The 18,812-nt window shown below is 42.9% G+C and overlaps 2 protein-coding genes across 3 annotated transcripts in view; both read left to right on the forward strand.

Annotated features, from left to right (window-relative positions):
• Positions 1-18,812, forward strand: part of LOC308314055 (uncharacterized protein) — a 236,247-nt gene that overhangs the window by 27,063 nt on the left and 190,372 nt on the right. The window lies entirely within an intron of this gene.
• Positions 6,204-18,812, forward strand: part of alkbh3 (alkB homolog 3, alpha-ketoglutarate dependent dioxygenase) — a 39,767-nt gene continuing 27,158 nt past the window's right edge. For both annotated transcript variants that reach the window (XM_080760989.1, XM_080760988.1), the window contains exons 1-8: positions 6,204-6,308; positions 7,263-7,420; positions 7,782-7,864; positions 8,527-8,561; positions 8,886-8,933; positions 10,349-10,452; positions 17,827-17,915; positions 18,255-18,464. In XM_080760989.1, coding sequence (XP_080617115.1) covers positions 7,336-7,420; positions 7,782-7,864; positions 8,527-8,561; positions 8,886-8,933; positions 10,349-10,452; positions 17,827-17,915; positions 18,255-18,464 — 654 coding nt within the window. In that variant the 5' untranslated portion in view covers positions 6,204-6,308; positions 7,263-7,335. The remainder of the gene's footprint in view (positions 6,309-7,262; positions 7,421-7,781; positions 7,865-8,526; positions 8,562-8,885; positions 8,934-10,348; positions 10,453-17,826; positions 17,916-18,254; positions 18,465-18,812) is intronic.

Here is an 18,812-nt window from a genome sequence, read left to right on the forward strand (position 1 = left end):
GTATAATGGGATGTCCAGGGACACTGGGGTGGATTCTTGTTAACCCTGAGATTCAAATTACTATAGCCACCCACTCGCTCACAAAGGACTGTATAAACCTCACCCATCCACTTGTACAGTTAGCCCTCACACACTTAAATTTAGACCTGCGGGCGATTAAAAAAAGTCTTCTAAATCACTTTTCTGATAAAAAAGGTTACTTTAGTAACCACAGCTGTATAAATAAATTGAACAAAATACCTTTCGTTTATGGGTATGTTTCATGTGAAATTTCTATTTAATACAACCCAATGTTGGGGAAAATGAGGTCAAGGGCAGCAGAGCCCAAACCACACCAATGAACTACTCGCAGCTCCTTGCAACATGCAACTACTCCCAACACTTTATTTGAGTTTATTCATTTTTTGCTTGTTTTTTTCCATATAAAAACATTCTTAATTCATCACAATTTTTCGTAGTCTGGGAAAAAAAACGTATAGACTGAAGCCTAAGCTTATTACGTGACGTCTACACCAGTGCCGGTTCTAGGCCTTTTGAGGCCCTAGGCAACATATTATACAGAGCCCAAAATGTTTATAAACAAATCACAAATGTTTATAAACAAATCACAAATGTTTATAAACAAATCACAAATGTTTATAAACAAATACCAAAATGTTTATAAACAAATCCCAAATCCCTTGGTCCTACCCCCCCGACCATGAGACTTACTACAGGTAAACTGGTAGTGGTCCTACCCCCCCATGAGACTTACAAATCCCAAATGTTTATAAACAAATCCCAAATGTTTGTAAACAAATCCCAAATGTTTATAAACAAATCCCAAAATGTTTATAAATAAATCACAAATGTTTATAAACAAATCACAAATGTTTATAAACAAATACCAAAATGTTTATAAACAAATCCCAAATCCCTTGGTCCTACCCCCCCGACCACTCTACACTTTTGTTTCACTAAAAACATATACAAATATTTGTATAGTTTGTATCCCCCCTTTTCAGGTTTTCAAACGACAGTTCATGCATCTTATTTCTACTGAGCAATGTAATTCAAGTAACTAGAATTTCGCCCGCCTTCGGCGGGCTCATCCCAGTGTCGTTGCAGCGCAATATGGGAAGAAGGAAATTGCAGGAGTTGACAGACTCCACTTCATGTTTCAGCTGTGTTTTTAAACTCAGTAGTGTGCCCTGCACACAGCGCACACTCGCAATTGCAGCTGGAGGGCGACGCGACACACACACACACCCACACACACACACACACACACACACACACACAGAGCGATGTGTGGATAAATCAGAGATTTGGGAAATGTGTTCTGAATGGGCCTGAATATATGTGTGTAGTGTCCTTTTGTGCACTTAAACCTCTCCAGCTGATCCAAAATGCCGCAGCTGGCTTGGTCTTCAACCAGCCAAAATTCTCACATGTCTCCCCCCTGCTCCGTTCCCTCCACTGGCTCCCGGTCGCTGCCCGCACAGAATACAAAACTCTGATGCTGGCATTCAAAGCAACCAAAGGTATGGCTCCCCCATATCTTGCAAGTATGATCGAACCCTACAAACCCTCCCGCTCACTCAGATCAGCCAACGCAGGGAAGCTGGAAGTACCCTCACTAAAAACGCCGGGACAACACTCCACACGTCCCAAACTCTTCTCCCTTCTGGCTCCAAAACTGTGGAATGCACTTCCCATTGCAGTCAGAACTGCAGCATCACTCCCAATCTTCCGCCGTAGTCTGAAAACCCACCTTTTCAGACTCCATCATGGCCCATAGCACTTACCCCACCCCCTTAGATAGCAATTCTGTAGACTTAGATAGCATTTGATACAGTCTTATAGCATGTTATGTAGACAGCATAAGTGCATTGTATGTGCTATTGTCATAGCACGTCATAGTACATATGTATAGCATAGTAGTATAGATGTATAGCTTATATGTATAGTTTCATTATAGATATTCCACTGTTACTTTCTTAGCTTACGCATGTTTCATGATAAATGTTTTTATGTGATGTATACCCATGCTTTTTTGTTCTTGCTTAATGTAAGTCGCTCTGGATTAAGAGCGTCTGCTAAATGCCTAAATTGTAAATTGTAAATTGTAGGCTGCAACAATGATTTCATAAAGTGTAGTTTAGTTTTGAACAGGCAACTAATGTAGTGATAGATTAATTGAATGGGCCTGAATAGATAGATAGATAGATTTCTTTATTTTTGTGTCATGCACCAAAGGCGCCCAGCCCACATGGGCTAATTGGGCTTACAGGACACACCATATCATTGCATTGAATATTGCATTGTGTACAATAAACAGATATGTTTTGTTGATATTCCCTTTTTTGTTTTTACACAAACAAAACATTCTGCCTTATTTCCCACGCCCTGCATAAAAAGTCTGCCAAAGCGCACACTCGCAATTGCAGCTGGAGGGCGACGCGACACACACACACACACACACACACACACACACACACACACAGAGAGAGCGATGTGTGGATAAATGACTGAGATTTGGGAAATGCGCACGCAAGCACAGAATGCACGGCGTGACAGGATTATATAGGTCACCCGTTTTGGTGTGACACACACGGCTTCCACATTTAGCTTCATACTGGTTGAAAGTGTCCTTCCAAAAATATGTTTTGTGCTCGAAATTCTTATTCACAATGACATTGAGTTGTGGTGTTGTTTTTAGGGTAATTGTTGCATAAGCGCTATTTCGCACTGGAGTCCCGTGAGGCGGGCCATCTCACTCCCCTCCCCTGTGTCTGAAGCAGCTAGCATGGAAGCTATATGGAACCTTTCCCTCCGAGTGCACACAACCATGCCGTTGTCCACGCGTCCATCCGATAGCTTTTAATGTAAATGTCCCATCCACTGAGCAAAAGCGATATAAGCGCCTTATTCATTAATTCGATTCATTTGGGTGTGGGGCTGTGCAGTGCTGTGGGCTTTAAATTGTGACGGAGGCGAGCTGCTGCTGCTGTTCGACTTCGAGTCGCTGTCTATGGAGCAGTATAGAGTAGGCGTGGCGCAGCATTAGAAGGGCGCAGCAAATACGACATTGAGGGGTAGAAACCATCCCGGTCGCGTGGTTGATCTAACGCGTGTGTCACTGTGAAGGACTGGCCCCATTAAGTGAACGTAGTTGGCGTAGTAGACGCCAACATGACGATTCTGACGTAGGCTGTAGAGGTTGAGCAAGAATAGCGTGTTTGAGAAAAGTAATATTTAAACAGTAAATAAGACATTTTTGGCGAATGCAATGTAGTCTATATGTTTTCTGGGAGTGTGGCGAATTTATTTAGCATATAGAGATGTCTGGTAAAAGTGTGGTTTGGTCGGAGAAAGCTGTTGGATAAACGGCCATGTGCTTATGTACCCCTGTCTATTAGGGTAGCAGGATACTGTACTGCACTCCTTAGTATTGCACTGTACTGTAATGTTGTCCTCTGTACTGTACTTTACTGTACGTCTTTACTGTACTGTTGTTAGTGTTGTTATTGTTGTTTTTCTTATAATGATTATTATTATTATTATTGTTATTATTATTACATGCATTAAGGCATCCACGTCTTTCTCTTGTGAAATGGTGAGATTAGAAACGACCATAATTATTTCATTTCTCAACCTTAAAAAAATAAATAAAGACATCTCCATAATCCTTGGGAAGTGTGTGGAGCAAAAGTAGTCGGCATTGTCATGGTTGAAAGTATTCATGCAACACTGACGCTGTAAGCTGTGTGATGCTAACGCGCTAACACCGTTAGCATGATCTGTGTTGGTCAAAGGAGAAAGGATAGATATGAAACTACTGGCCAAAATGTCATACAAAACACAACACCTAAAATCGGAATGTGATGGTGACCTATTGAGCACAAACAGACAATCATGATTTGCTTGCTGGACCTATAATTAATTTATGTGCATTACATTTCCACCTCGCACATATAAATCAAAAGCAAGATGGATGCTAACGCGCTAACACCGTTAGCATGTTCTGTGTTCGTCAAAGGAAAAAGGATAGATATGAAACTACTGGCCAAACTGTCATACAAAACACAACACCTAAAATCGGAATGTGCTGGTGACCTATTGAGCACAAACAGACAATCATGATTTGCTTGCTGGACCTATAATTAATTTATGTGCATTACATTTCCACCTCGCACATATAAATCAAGCCACAGTGCAGTCAGAGAGTAGTTCACAGGTCACACACAGGAGCAGTGAAAGGGGGAGGGGACTTGGGATGGCAGTGTAGAGTAGGCACGACATTGAGGGGTAGAAACCATCCCGGTCGCGTGGTTCATCTAACGCGTGTGTCACTGTGAAGGACTGGCCCCATTAAGTGAACGTAGTTGGCGTAGTAGACGCCAACATGACGATTCTGACGTAGGCTGTTGAGGTTGAGCAAGAATAGCGTGTTTCAGAAAAGTAATATTTAAACAGTAAAGAAGAAATTTTTGGCGAATGCAATGTAGTCTATGTCTTTTGTGGGAGTGTGCAGGTTTTATTTTGCATAGAGAGATGTGTGGTGGAAGTGTGGCTTGGTCGGAGATAGAGCACGAATGAACGGCCAGGTGCTCATGTACCCCTGTCTATTAGGGTAGCAGGATACAATAAAAGTGCTTACTTGCTTTTTTTCATTCAACAAAAATTACACTTCATAGAAATCCCAGTGAAACTTGATTTGGAACTTTACTCTATAGTCTGTACTCTGTATAGCTATTTATTACTTTTGTATTTGAATCTACAGTCTATGATTTGAATACCTTCTTTAGGTGGTGACTAAGGTCGCATTCTCACCAGAGTTTTGATTGATTGATTGAAATCTTTATTAACAGTTTGCAGAATTACAGTACATTTCAAGCACAAACTCAATACAAAGACTGTTAACTGTGAGTGGACGACCCAATTAAGCCTTACACTTGTTTACAACAGGGTCCACATTGTTCAATTCATCAAAACATTTAGAGACAAACAAATAGACACTTCTATGTAGTTAAAGAACAGAACAGGAATTCATCATATAGGAAGCGAAAAGGGGAAAAAAAGTATATATAGGCTACAGTGAGGGGAACAGGGGGATAAAAGAAAAGAAAACGAAAGACAGAGTGTAGGGCGCCTGCACACAACAAGAGAGCTTTGCTGCGATTAAAACGAATCCTGCTGCGCATTTTCAGAAAGTGCGCTTCGTTTGGCAGGTGTGAAGGCTCTTTCGAATCCTAATACGCAACAAAGAACCGCATTTTACTCCGAGCAAAAACGGGGGTTTCGCTTCGCTTCCAATCGCGCTTGACTACGATTCGGTGCAGGTGTGAATGCAATCCGCAGCAAATACAGGAAATGAAGCAAACATATGTGGCGGGTGAGGAGCTAAACACAGTTGGAGACGGAGAAGGCATATTTTACGCAGCGCAAAGATGTCCCGTTACCGTGGATAGACGTGGTCGAATGAGGAGAGTGGAGACTGAAGCCCTGATCGAAATGAGGACGAGTACATTAATCAATTGCTTAAGAAAACACAAACACTGCAGTGCAGTGTAATAGTATTATAGCCTACAGAATATTCTGTCTGTCTGTGCGTGCCGTAAACATGGAGTGCTGTCACTGTGTGGGGACTAGTGGGGAGTAGGAACTTTCATCTCGATAAACTTGTAAACATTTTGCGCTGCTTTCTGTTATATCAGTGCGCTCAGCGCTGTGCCTCCATGCCCAAAAGAACAGTGCGTGGCTGCGTGCGTAGTATAGTGAGAGAGCGAGAGAGGGGGGGGCAGTCCCAGACGGCACACATAATGCACGTTATGAGTATAATTTTATCACCATAGATTTATCATTTCACTGTGTAGGCTAGTTTATGAATGTAACACATTGATAAAGGTCCCCCCTGCTGCGTTTCCAATTGCTGCGGATCATGACAGTGTGAAGGCAAACCGTAGCCAATTAAATATGCAAGAATCCCATTTCTCCTCCCATACGCATTCGAGTCTACCGAAGTATTAGGTGAGAATGCGACCTAAATGCACCTTTACCAGGTTTAAATGTAGGTACACGCACACACGCACGCACACACACACACACACACACACACACACACACACACACACACACACACACGCACACGCACACACACGCACACAGCCCGGAACCCATTATTATATAAATGTTTCCATGACTGCTGCTGCATGGTCGGAATTATTTTGGCGTAGCGCTCAAACCACAACCAGACGTGCGTCAAAGCAAAAGCTCATGTCAATAGACACTACTTTGTGCTTTTAGATTGTTTAATCGGCTACTGGGTGAGCACCAAGAAATGTAATGTATGAATGTCGTGAAACTATAGCTACATAATAAAACGTTGACGCCGACAATCTGGAATTTTAGCTTATTTGTTCATTTCTAGCCATGTAGCTGTTAGCATAGCTCTGGACTCTGGACCATTAGAGCTATGGATCAGAGCTACTGCGTTAGCACAGAAGGTGGTAGTTGGTTTGGTTCATAAAGAGTAATCTCCCCCTTTTAAAACTGCTAATTCATTTTCAGATATGTGCTTGTGAATCGTGATTTCACAACAACATTGGTTAGAATCCCCTCAAACGTGGAGACGTGCGGACCCATGACTGTCCATTATGTGAAACGTGTTGAGCTTTATAGTTAATTCATGTGGTTTATTGGGAATTTAATTAGCCCAAGGTTTGGGTTATACATGACCTAGCCATGATTCATGACTCAGTCATGTTTCAGGGCTATACATGACCTAGCACTTATGTCATAAATATATACACACACACTCACACAGTATATATTACCTAGGTAGGCTATATCACGTCATGTATGTGAAAGTATTATGTACAACACATAGTACAACACGGCAAAATCTGGAGGGTTATTGCATTTGAGGTGCACTAGCCCCTCAGTTAGACTTTAATATCTTAGCGCCCCTCACTTCACACGGGTGTGATTTTGAACCCAGTTAAGTGTAAATATTAGTTTACATTATATTCAGATTTGTGTTGTATATAGGCCTACCAGTCGTTTTCAACCAGTGTAACCAGGTAACCAAATGGACCCTTAGATCTCATGACAATGGTTGTCCGTGGCTCAAATGCCGAATAAATAATGGGCCTTGATATGAAAAGGGTTGAAAACCACTGGTATAACACGTTACCGTATATCCCCCAAAATACCACAGTTGTTGAAATGATGTGTCCTCTCGTCATCCATTCTCACCTGTGTTGTTCCTCTCTAACTAGATTTGATGTCGGATCAATCTGGGAACCCATCTGTGAAACAAAGGGAAAACTGAGCCCTCTAGCTTTGTGAGTCATGTCGGATAAACGCCAGCGTGCCAGAGTCCAGGGCTCGTGGGCTAAACAGCCGCCAAAACAACGGCCACATCCAACACCAACAGGTACAGTAGGTTAGACCAGTGTTTCTCTTTTTAAATTTATCCCATGATTTTGCAACCCATTTTTTCACCCTGTGTCAATTATCTAATGTAATCCTGGGCGCTACACTTCCTCTGCCAACCTGGGGGGGGGCAACGAACTGACCTCATGCTTCCTTCTATGCATGAGGAGTCCAAGCTGCTTCTTTTCACCTGACAGGGGAGAATTTCCTCGGTTGGACATAGCGCGTAGAAGGAACATGATACGATTATGAATACCAGTTCCACTTCTTTCCCATCAGGCTAATCCCTTATCCTTTGTATAATATTATGTTGGTGTTGACCGACCCAACAAATTCTTGAGTCCTATCATTTCCTCAAACAGCTGCTCCTCCTGTGGACTCCATCCCGGCTGCTGGCTCCTGGGGAGGTGGACAGAGGACCGTTGAGTTTCATCAACCTGCCAAGGTAGAGAGAACAGCACATAAACATGGAATATGAAATCTTTCCAAATTCCTTAATTTGTAGTCATCTTTCAATGAGCCAATACTCTTTTGACTTGCATTAGCGGGATAGGAGTGGGAGTAATTTTGAGTGGGAGTGGAATGGGATTGGTGGTAATTCTGCAGCAGTAGGACTGGATGGGATTATTTTTTCTTTTTTGAGGGGCGCTAGCCACTCCTATACACAGGTTTAATGTTTATCTTTAGTTCAATGTTTGTTTTGTAAAGGCCATTGACAATGAAGGGAAAATGTACGTCATGTTGTCTCTTTATTATTAATGGCGTTTAATGTTTGTCTTGGCACCGTTTGTTTTACATCACCATTACATCACCTAATCAACATGAGTTAGACTTATATATTAGCTCCCCCCTCACTTCACACGAGATTGGGAGATATGGGAGTGGGATGGGAGTGAAAATCCACTCCTGTGTCAACCTCTACTTACTAGATGCCTGCTTTCAGTATATAAAGACATACAACATGAACAACCGGGTGGCAGTATCTAAAAATGTCTGCAGAAACCGTGGTTATTTTCTCATAACTTATCCCTTGCATAAAGGTATAGTCTTACTTAGTAGATACTAACCAACTGCTAACGGATCTTTGTCTTTTTTCCTTCACCACAGCCAGTTAGAAATATCCCACCAGAGACGTTGATAGAGTAAGTAACCTCTTTGTTTATTATTATTTTTATTGCTCTCATGTCTCCATAACCTCCATAATATTTAGCATAAATATGGTAGATGATTACCGTTATAATGTATTATGATTATTTATGAGCGCTTATAAATATAATTATACATGGTTATGAGAAGATTATAATGTCTTATAAGTGTGTTCATAAACAGGGATGCATAGCAAGTGCTACCACTAAATCTATATACAAATTTAAATGTACTTTTTGTATTGACCATGAGCAGCTTTTAAAATATGACCAACTCTACTTGTGTTAATGTAATGAATGTATGGTATTTCCTCCGCACAGACAGGCAGGGGACCATGAGATCAGCCATGGCCCATCGGGAGTGTCCAGGTGAGTCCAGTCTACCCGGGACATTACAGAGCTGTGGGGAAACATATCGTTATGTGAAATATTCATACCTTAAAGTTAAATAAGCCGTGCACAGGTTTACAATCCATATTCTGTACATTTTGAAAACTGAGCATACACTTTGATAGCACCCTGCTTTGGGTTTAAAAAAAACGTATTAGCATATTCACTCATAACACATTCATTTTCTTGTTACCAGATGTTTTATATATGATCCATCTATTACTGTAGTCTATCCATCTGATGGTAATTGTCCCACTGCAGTTATTGGTCGCAGATTACTATGAAATCCTACAAGTCAGTCAGTCAGTCCGTCCGTCACGCCTCGTGACACACTCCATAGATGGTTGTCACAACTTGTCAGTCAGTACATCACCCCTCCTGACACGCTCCATATATGACCGTCTCCATATATGAAGATCACGACATCATTGACCTCATCAAACCTTGGATAGCCATACATAGAGAAGACACCTTCATCTGTCCTCAAACCCTTAGATCTCCATATATGGACCTGATCTGTTCTGACATTCCATATGTTGATCCATCCCCACCCGTCCAGGATGATGACGCCATATATGGCTTCCTCCAAGTACTGCCTATTTCACTATTGGCACAATGCCATGCAACACTGGGCATTCCCAGACCTGTTGTGTCAGTGTAGCTGCCACCCCATAATGTTCTGTCATGAACGGTACACATGGTTATATTTATCTAGAACATGGATCACAAAACTGCCGTGCACAGATATCTTCAGTATATGGGGTATACAGATTTTGAAGTTGTTTTGTAGTTTGCACTCCCTCCGTCCGTGTGTTTGTTTGTGTGTGTGTGTGTGTGTGTCTGTGTGTCTGTGTGTCTGTGCGTCTGTGCGTCCGTCCGTCCGTCCATGGACAGCTAATCTCCGGCACCATTGGCTTGATCGCAGCCATACTCTGCACACACACTCCCTGAATGCCACAGCAGAACTTCTGCCCCGAGGTTTTCACATTGGCCTCTTATAGCGCCACCATGAGGCTGCTTTGTGCAAAAAATATGTGGACAGTACACCTACAGATTTTGTCCAAACATTTGCAAATTGGTACACAGTCTCTCTAGAGCCATTCAACGAAACGCAAAACACAAAAACATGTTTATATTACTCCTAAACACCTAAACATCACACACACTCCTATCCTCCTGGTGGAGACCTGGGCCCAGAAGGGCACTTTTTCTAGTTCTATATGTAAATAGTTTAATATTACACAAACATAACCATTTGTCGTACATGCTTTGGACTCTGGTTACTGTGTATTTATGCACATGTTTTCTGTTTTGTCAAGATTATATTGCTGTAACCCAACTACTCTGGTAATAGGCCAATGAGAAACTTGTGCTTGCGTGTGTGTGTTTTCCAGACTGCGTCTGCTCCCTGGTTTTTTGCCTCCAGAAGAAGCTGATTGGATGTTCAGCAAACTGTTAGCAGAGCTGCCCTGGTCCCAGAAAAGCAACCAACGACAAGGTGGGGGAAATAATTGTAATTATGCAAATGAAAAACGTTGAAAATTCATTACAAATCTGCTTTGTGCTGTGACTTGGCAATGTTCTCCAACATATTGTCGGTCAGAAACATCAGAGCATTCTGCTATGTAGAGGAAATTACTATCACTCTGATTGTTTTCTTAACCCATTCTGACCTGAGATCAGATTCATACGAGGTTTCCACTGGACACACACTGGTCTGATTAACCCATTCTGACCTGAGATCAGATTCTAAAAATGTCAGTCGTTCTTCGATTTTTCAAAAAATAGCAGACCTACAAGCTCGTAGCGCGCCACTCGGTGGCGCGCCATGAGCTTGTAGATCTGCTATTTTTCAATGGCTAAAGCACAACATGATGCTAACACCAAAATGGGTTCCCGTTCAGAATGGGTTAAACTGTAAAACTTTTTGAAGGGAAGACCTCCGCACACTTGACTTACTATAATGACAACAGGTGCGTCGGCAACAAAGCAGCAGATTGCAGACATGTAGAGAGGGAGGGAGACCCGCACACTGTCACTTGCTGGTTCAAGAGCTTTTGATTTAAGGTCCAAAATGCTTAAAGGGACACTTCACCCTTTTTGCAAAAAAATATGTTAATGACGTTTAGAAGATTTAGACCACTTCCCTGGGGGTCTTTATGTGTGTAATATGTGGTCTTAGATATTTTAGATTCTAGCAGTGAGCCCAGTGTCTCCGATGTCATGGACACTGGGCTCACTTACTTCCTGGACTACAATTCCCATAATGCTTTGGTGCACTGCCCCTCCTTGTGGATATGGGGAGGGCTGTCTTACTGAGACAACATGTAGTTGTACACATTGGGAGCAATTAGGAGCTCAGTTAGATAGATAGATAGATAGATAGATAGATAGATAGATAGATAGATAGATAGATAGATAGATAGCCCGTCCGGCCCTAAGCCCGTTGGTACAGTCCAGAAACGGCCCGGGCCTGGCCCGGAAGCCTGACATATTTTTATTTAATATTTCAAGCATAGTAGCCTACTCGGTGTGTGTGTGTGTGTGTGTGTGTGTGTGTGTGTGTGTGTGTGTGTGTACAGCTGCGCTGCATAATAATTAGGAGAGAGAGGACGAGAGTTTAGGCACGGAGCGAGAGAGATAGAATGTAAAACACGTTGTTTCAAAGTCTTTATAGTTTTGACCAGATTTTAGTGTGCTTGTGTGTGTGTGTGTGTGGAGGTGTTATTGACACGTCACTATGGAGTAGTGTCTGGGTGAAATTCACATCGGAAAATAAATAAGTTATAATAATAAAGTACTAATTGCTACAGTGCAGGGACATTTTAATGGTCTTAACTCAAAATGTATACGTCACACAGCTTAGATCTTTGGATTAAATCGGAGAGCATACCCGTGTGAACTTGGTGATGTAAAGAAATATATCTGTAGTGTAAAAATTGCACCTTCATGGAATGTTAATCTACCGTGTTTCTTGTGTCTGGGTAGCTCAATAGGAAATGCAAATGTCTCTGAACCACAATGTCATGGGATCGAATCCTGGCATAATCTGACTGACCTGGCCTCCCCCATCTGGTTTACAAGAGCATATCATAGACTTCTTCTTGCTGTTGCTACCCTTATCTAAAAAAACAACAGAACATTTCAAATATTCATGTACACCCACACGATTCCACAGTAAGCTGAACATGTCAAAGTTTGAATTGAGTTTATATTTTCTAAGTAAAAGTGTGTAGGAGTAGTTAGGTGCCAAACTTTACCCTGTAAGATATTACAGTAGTGTTACTTGCAGCGACCCCACAATTATTTATTTCACTGTAGATAGTCTCAGTGGTGGCCTTATGTTTCAATTGAAACGGGCCTCGAGCCTCCAGGGGCCTCCCAATTATTATTATAATTTTTATGTACAGGTCTATTTTTACTAGACCTGTACGTTAGTGTTGCACGGGCCGGCTTTTTTGCATAACCTGCCCGTCCCGTCCCACCACAGGAGCACCATTGCGCACCAACCTGCCCCGCAAAACAATATCTTAATCAACAAACCGCCTGCCCAACGGCCCGTAAAAATAAATAAAAATGACCGGCTTTTCATCAGCAAGTTCAGTTGCTTTCGAGAGGAGAGGGGAGGAGGCACCTTTATTTTTCTTTTACATATACTGTACCTAGATTTAGAGGAATATCTCATTTTAAACACTATAGGAGATGACCCAAACAGTCTGCCCTGCAGCCCAAAGTACTGGTTATCAAAGTAAAATGAGCAGTTGCTTGCTTTGCCGCTGTTAATATTAAGTAGGCTATCGCATCATTTGCATCGCATGCATAATCGCATTTGCTTCGGATGCATAATCGCATTTTCTTGATTGCCTAGAAGTGACTGAGAGAGAGAGAGAGAGAGAGAGAGGTGACGCCGTGACGGTCCCTCGAATGAACATGAACAACTTAAGCCCAACACTTATACACATATGTGACATGACATAGGCCGCCACCTATCTGTCTCAGAACGGTTCACTTCACTCGTTTGGGTTGTGCGCGCACTGCAGCAGTATAGCTCTCGGCGGCGGTACCGCACACCCAAAATAGCAGGCGACGCATTGTAAGCTTGTAGATTCTATAATTCTGTGTGTGCGCACTGTGCACGCCTGCATGGTCACGCGCTCAATTAAGAAAGATTTAATGCAGATGCGCTCATTGTGCTGATGACGGCCAGGTTCAGACTCAGAGCCTCAGAGGGGCGAGAGCCGGGAGGGGAATTGTTTTAACATGCAGTTCAGGACGGAGAGGAGTGATGTGCGGTGCAGTGAATGTAGACAGACACTAGTTCTGTCCACCTCGGCAGGTTCTGTGTTCTGTCGCTGGGTCGGCGGGCGGCGGCAGGTTTCAACGGCAGGCTGGCATCGCTGTTGCCAGCCAGGGTGTTCATACAGTTTCATTGTGAACAATTAGTCTAAGCAGAGTACAGTACTGTATGCATACCCTACCTGGCAGGTGAAAACAAGCCACCAGATTAGCATTTGAATGCCTGATCTGCATGTGTACAAGAGGACAGGCAACGCGGCCCACCCCCCAACACCCCCCGCCCCGGACAGTGAGGACAAAAGAGGTGTTAAGGTGCATTCATTTCAGACTTGGATGGTTAGAGCGCGAGATTACATGCAAAGTCAATGCAAAGACGAGAATTGCGCGAACAGTCTAATTCCTCATGGGGGCTTGAGCCCCGGCGCCCCCACCGAGTCTACGTCACTGACCTGGTGGATTTTCTCTTAATTCATCCTGATTGATATTGATTTGAAGTCATATCTAGGCCTGTCACAATTATTACATACCGGTAATCGTTTAATCACAATTATTTGAGATAATCACATTTTCTTTGTAATAATCGTCAATCGTCATAATCTTTTCCATTTTGAAAAATCAAAAACGCGGAAATAGCTGATCTACGACACATCACTTTCTTGACGCTTTGTAAGCTTGTAAATCTGCTATTTCAGTTATTTTTTACATTTTATAGACCTGAGGACGATTCTACAAATGTCTTCTAAATCCTGACAGTTTTATGAAAAACCCTATGTTTCTATGTGAGTGGTTCTCAAACATTTTCATGTCAAGGAGCCCCAAAAATATATGTAATTGGCCGCCGACCCCCATCTGCAAATATGGTGTTCCAGAGACCCCCCCCCCCCCCCAAAAGCAAAGATTTGAGTTAAAAAACGTTCACTCTGAAAGAATATATATTCAAAGATTTGCGCCACATTTTCACAATTAAAATAAAATACAAGCTACAAGCTCGTAGCACGGCACACAGAAAGGGTTTCCTGTCCTGAATGGGTTAAGTTAAAGGTAAAACAATTAGTAATTTCTTTATATTTTTAAATGTTATATCTGCCCTGTGCATTTTTTGATTACCAGGCATTACCGTAATCGTCAACTTAAAATTGTAATAATGACAGCCCTAGTCATTTCTCCAGGCTCGTCTTTCTCAGACCATCTCTCTGTACTGAATCCTTCACCCATTATCTTGGCATATACACTCTACTCTCGATTCCCGCTCGGGCGCTGTGGGTGCTGGCGGCGTGTTTCCTCCTCTGCGTCATCAGTGCCCATACCCGAGGCGGGGTTGGCGAAAGGGCCTTTCTGTGTGGAGTTTGCATGTTCTCCCCGTGTCCCCTAGGGTAGGTACCCTCACAAAAAACATGCAGTAATCCTGGTCTCTAAACTGCCTCCCCCTGGCCAGCCGGGGCACCTGATGGAGGGTAAAGGAACTGGTTGGAATAACGTGTTCCTTCCGCACGCTACGTCCAACCAGGGAAACTTCCCCTTGTCAGGTGTAAAGGAGCAACTTGGACACTCGGGCATGAAGGAAGCATGAGTTCAAGTCCGTTGCTCTCCCCATGTCCCCCATATATGGGGACTAGGTTGGTGTGTAGAGCCCAGGATCACATTAGATAATTGACACAGCGGTGAAAAATGGGTTACAAAAATCGTGGGATAAAAATTATATTAAAAAAATATATATACACTCTACTGCATCCTCCTCCCTCTTTATCTGTTTTCGCTGATCTCTCTCCTACTCTCCAAAACACTAAGTCAGTTTTTCCACCCAGAGTCTGAATAGATCTCCACCAATGGCCATGTTGATGTTTTTCTCCTTGATAACATATTTTCATGCGAAGAGTGCAGCTTTTTCCCCTCAAATGAAGACTCAGAGGCTGAGTAAATATTTATCCCTGGCTCCCCTGAATTGCCCAGCACCATAAAAAGCCAAGGGCCTGTGTTACAGCCATAACAGTGTTTCGGCTACATCGTAATACCAAGCCTTTGGCAAAACACTATTCTTTTCCAAAAATATTGGTTCTAGGAAGAGGGTGGGAGAAAAAAAGAGAGATGCAGAGACGGAGAGAAAGAGAAGTTTCAAGCAGACACATGCAGATAGACTTAGAACAAAGAAACCATTTCTCCTTTATACAGGGGCGACTGTGGCTCAAGAGGTAGAGCAGGTCGTCCAATGATCCATGGGTCGGCGGTTCGAATCCCGGCTCCTCCTGTCTACATGTCGAAGTGTCCTTGGGCAAGACACTGAACCCCAAATTGCTCCCGATGTGCTGGTTGGTACCTTGCATGGCTTCCGCCGCAATCGCTGTATGAATGTGTGTGTGAATGGGTGAATGTAATGCACAATCTATGTAAAGCCCCTTGAATAAAGGCGATATATAAATGCACCATTTACCATTTAACATTTTACAAGAACGTAGATATATTTGAGCGCCAAAATGACAAAGGATTCTGTGTAATTGGCTGTCCAGGAAAATCATCCATGTATTCAAAACTAATCCAAAAAGACAAAGAAATGGCACAATATGAATTCCCAGACAGGCAGAATCAAGTCACACAATCGGCAGCATTGATTGACCTCCCCAGGGCGGTCAGGCCGGAAGGCGAAAACTATGTTTTTGCCCTTGTCTGTTCATTTGTGTGGGAGGGGGCTATAAATATTTTAAATGCAACATCAGGTAGACCCCAAACTTGTCCTTTTATTGCTTTCTTTGGCAACAATACACACAATTACAGCTCAAATGAATTGAAAGTGATTCCAGAGAAAGGCAGAAAGACAGGGAGTGAGTGAGATGGAGCCATGCGGAGGTACACAAAGTGAAACTGAAGCGGTCATTTCTCCAATGCTGGGATGACTAAATATTTATATTTTGAAGCAGAAGAGAAATGCGTTCAGGATGACAATGAGAGACATTCGTGTAAAAGGAGTACGAGAGCAAAGCATAGTGCGATGGGAAGCAGCGTGACTGAGAGAGAGAGTTTGAGAGACTGCAGGGGACATGGACTGTTTACGTTCCTCCTTCTAGGAACAGATGAACAGATTAGGATTGGTCTAATAACACTAAACACACCACCATCATCCTTTACGGTGGTGGAAAAGTTACTTGCATGTTTTACTAAAGGGACATTTCACTACTGGAAGAAACTGCAGTCACTCAATGTTAACACTCCGATTGCCCAGGGTTATTTAATCCATTAGATCATAGCGTTCAAGCGATTTATAGCAATGGAGCACTTTTAAAACAACAGTTTAAGGGCCCATGACGTAGATGTCCGTCATGGTACTTAGTACGGTCATGTGTCCGAGACGGAGATTGATTAATCTCCGTCATGGTATCTCCGTTGATACCATTAGTGATATCAAAACCGGACGCATTTTACTTTACTTTACTTTACTGAGACAATGGCCCAATTCCAATCCGCTCCTTTGCTGACTCACTGAGCCCTCACTGACTTAGCTGCACGTTCATGTGAAGTCTGCGAGGGCTTGAGGGCTGTCCCATTTGAAATCGGTAAATCAGTGAGGGCGCAGCCCCGCCCCTTTATGCACCCTTTCCATAAGTCGGCATCGATGCTGACTTTGGCAAAGGAATTTCCCACAGATCATAGCGTTACCAGGGGAATGAGGGCAATCCTCCAAACGTCAATCATTCAAGTGTTCAAATTGGTTATGAATCGCGGTTAGAATGTCAATAAACAATCGTGCTTTGTCACTGTTCTCAAAGGGAGACAGAATGTGGATGGAAACAAGATGAGAAATGACTAATGAGCAAAGTAAAATAATATGGAAATGCAATTTATAATGAATAATATTACAACCCCAGGGTAGGCTTAATAAAGCCTCGGCTTTACCACACCTTTTCAGTGTTGTATAATGTTTAAAGCACTGACTGTAAGGACAGTGTAGTTTTAAAAGTGATGCACAGTGTCATGAATGGCGGACTCGTCTTCAAAGTGCTGTCCCATTCCTTTCATTACAATTTGGAGCCCTTCATGGTGCGTACCGTAGGTCTGACATAAATACTTATAACTTTATTTGCCATCCAATGAAAACAACACAATGTTCTGAGTCAGACCAGAGGTGTCTGAGATAACTGTGTGTGTGTGTGTGTGTGTGTGTGTGTGTGTGTGTGTGTGTGTGTGTGTGTGTGTGTGTGTGTGTGTGTGTGTGTGTGTGTGTGTGTGTGTGTGTGTGTGTGTGTGTGTGTGTGTGTGTGTGTGTGTGTGTGTGTGTGTGTGTGTGTGTGTGGACACATGGACTGGTTGTGATCACAAGCAACATGGAGAAGTAGAATATAATTTACAATAGGCTGCTTGCTTGCAGCTAATTTTGGAATCTGTGCTGAGCACATTTTGTCTTGTCGCATGTGTGAAGACATATAGTACAGTCTTGTAGGCCTCTATATATGAAACAAGCCATATAAAGTACATCTTCACTGATGAATCGCTTCATCTACAAACACGTTACATTTATTCCCCACTTCCTTCCTTCCTATCTGAGAACTTCCAAATCATTGACTGAATTACGTGTGTGCTGTTCCAGGTGAGGCCTACCAGGAGCCCAGATTAACCTGCTGGTATGGAGAGTTGCCCTACACATATTCTCAGTCCACCATGGTAGCCAATGCCCAGGTAAAATACATGTTACATTACATCTAACATATTCTCACTTTTCCAACCCACAAAATATAAACCAACGGCTTTTTAAAATGAACCTACCCCTAAAGAAATCCACATACTACTGAAAATGTGCCTCTGAGATATAGTGGAAATAAAAGTACCGGTACTGACATTTTAAAGTACTCCAGTAAAGTAAAAATATCTCAAAATGTAACTTGAGTAAATGTACTTAGTTACTTTACACCACTGGTAATACCTTTGTTCCAGAACCCACTTTGTCATTCATTGCAATAGGTTGACTATTGGTGGCCGGACTCTTTTCTTTCCTAGACACTCTCTCTTTCTACCTAGTGGCATCCATTGCTGTTGACGCTGCGCTGCGAGGTGGAGCAGGCAAGTGGGCGGAGCTTCAACTCACTGCTGTGCAACCTGTACCGGGACGGGCGCGACAGCATCGGCTGGCATAGCGACGACGAGGCGTCGCTGGGCTCCATGCCAGCCATCGCCTCCCTCAGCCTGGGAGACACCCGCGTGTTCAGCCTCCGTAAGCAGCCTCCACTGGTGGGTGAGGAGACACAGCGAGGCGTGGAGCCGGATTAAAGGCCTGTTCATAGTCCAGGTTTTGGTGAAGAGGTGACCACCGAAAACTACACCATGACGTCACGTTGCGGTGGTCACCGCTCACACAACATCTAATTTTTTACTAACAACTGTTTTGGAAAACACCAAAAACTGGACTATGAATAGGCCTTTAGGGTTTAGAATTTTGATTCAGATACTACAGCTGTGTCTATTTGAATAAGGGCTGAGCGATTAACCATTCTTTTTACCTCGATTTTGGCTTTAGCGCTGTCTTAGAAAAGCACTTTCCATTATGTTCGCAGACTCACTCCCAATCTTCCGCCGTAG

Source organism: Protomyctophum bolini (genome assembly GCF_963924005.1).
Source record: "Protomyctophum bolini genome assembly, chromosome: 4".
NCBI lineage: Eukaryota > Metazoa > Chordata > Actinopteri > Myctophiformes > Myctophidae > Protomyctophum > Protomyctophum bolini.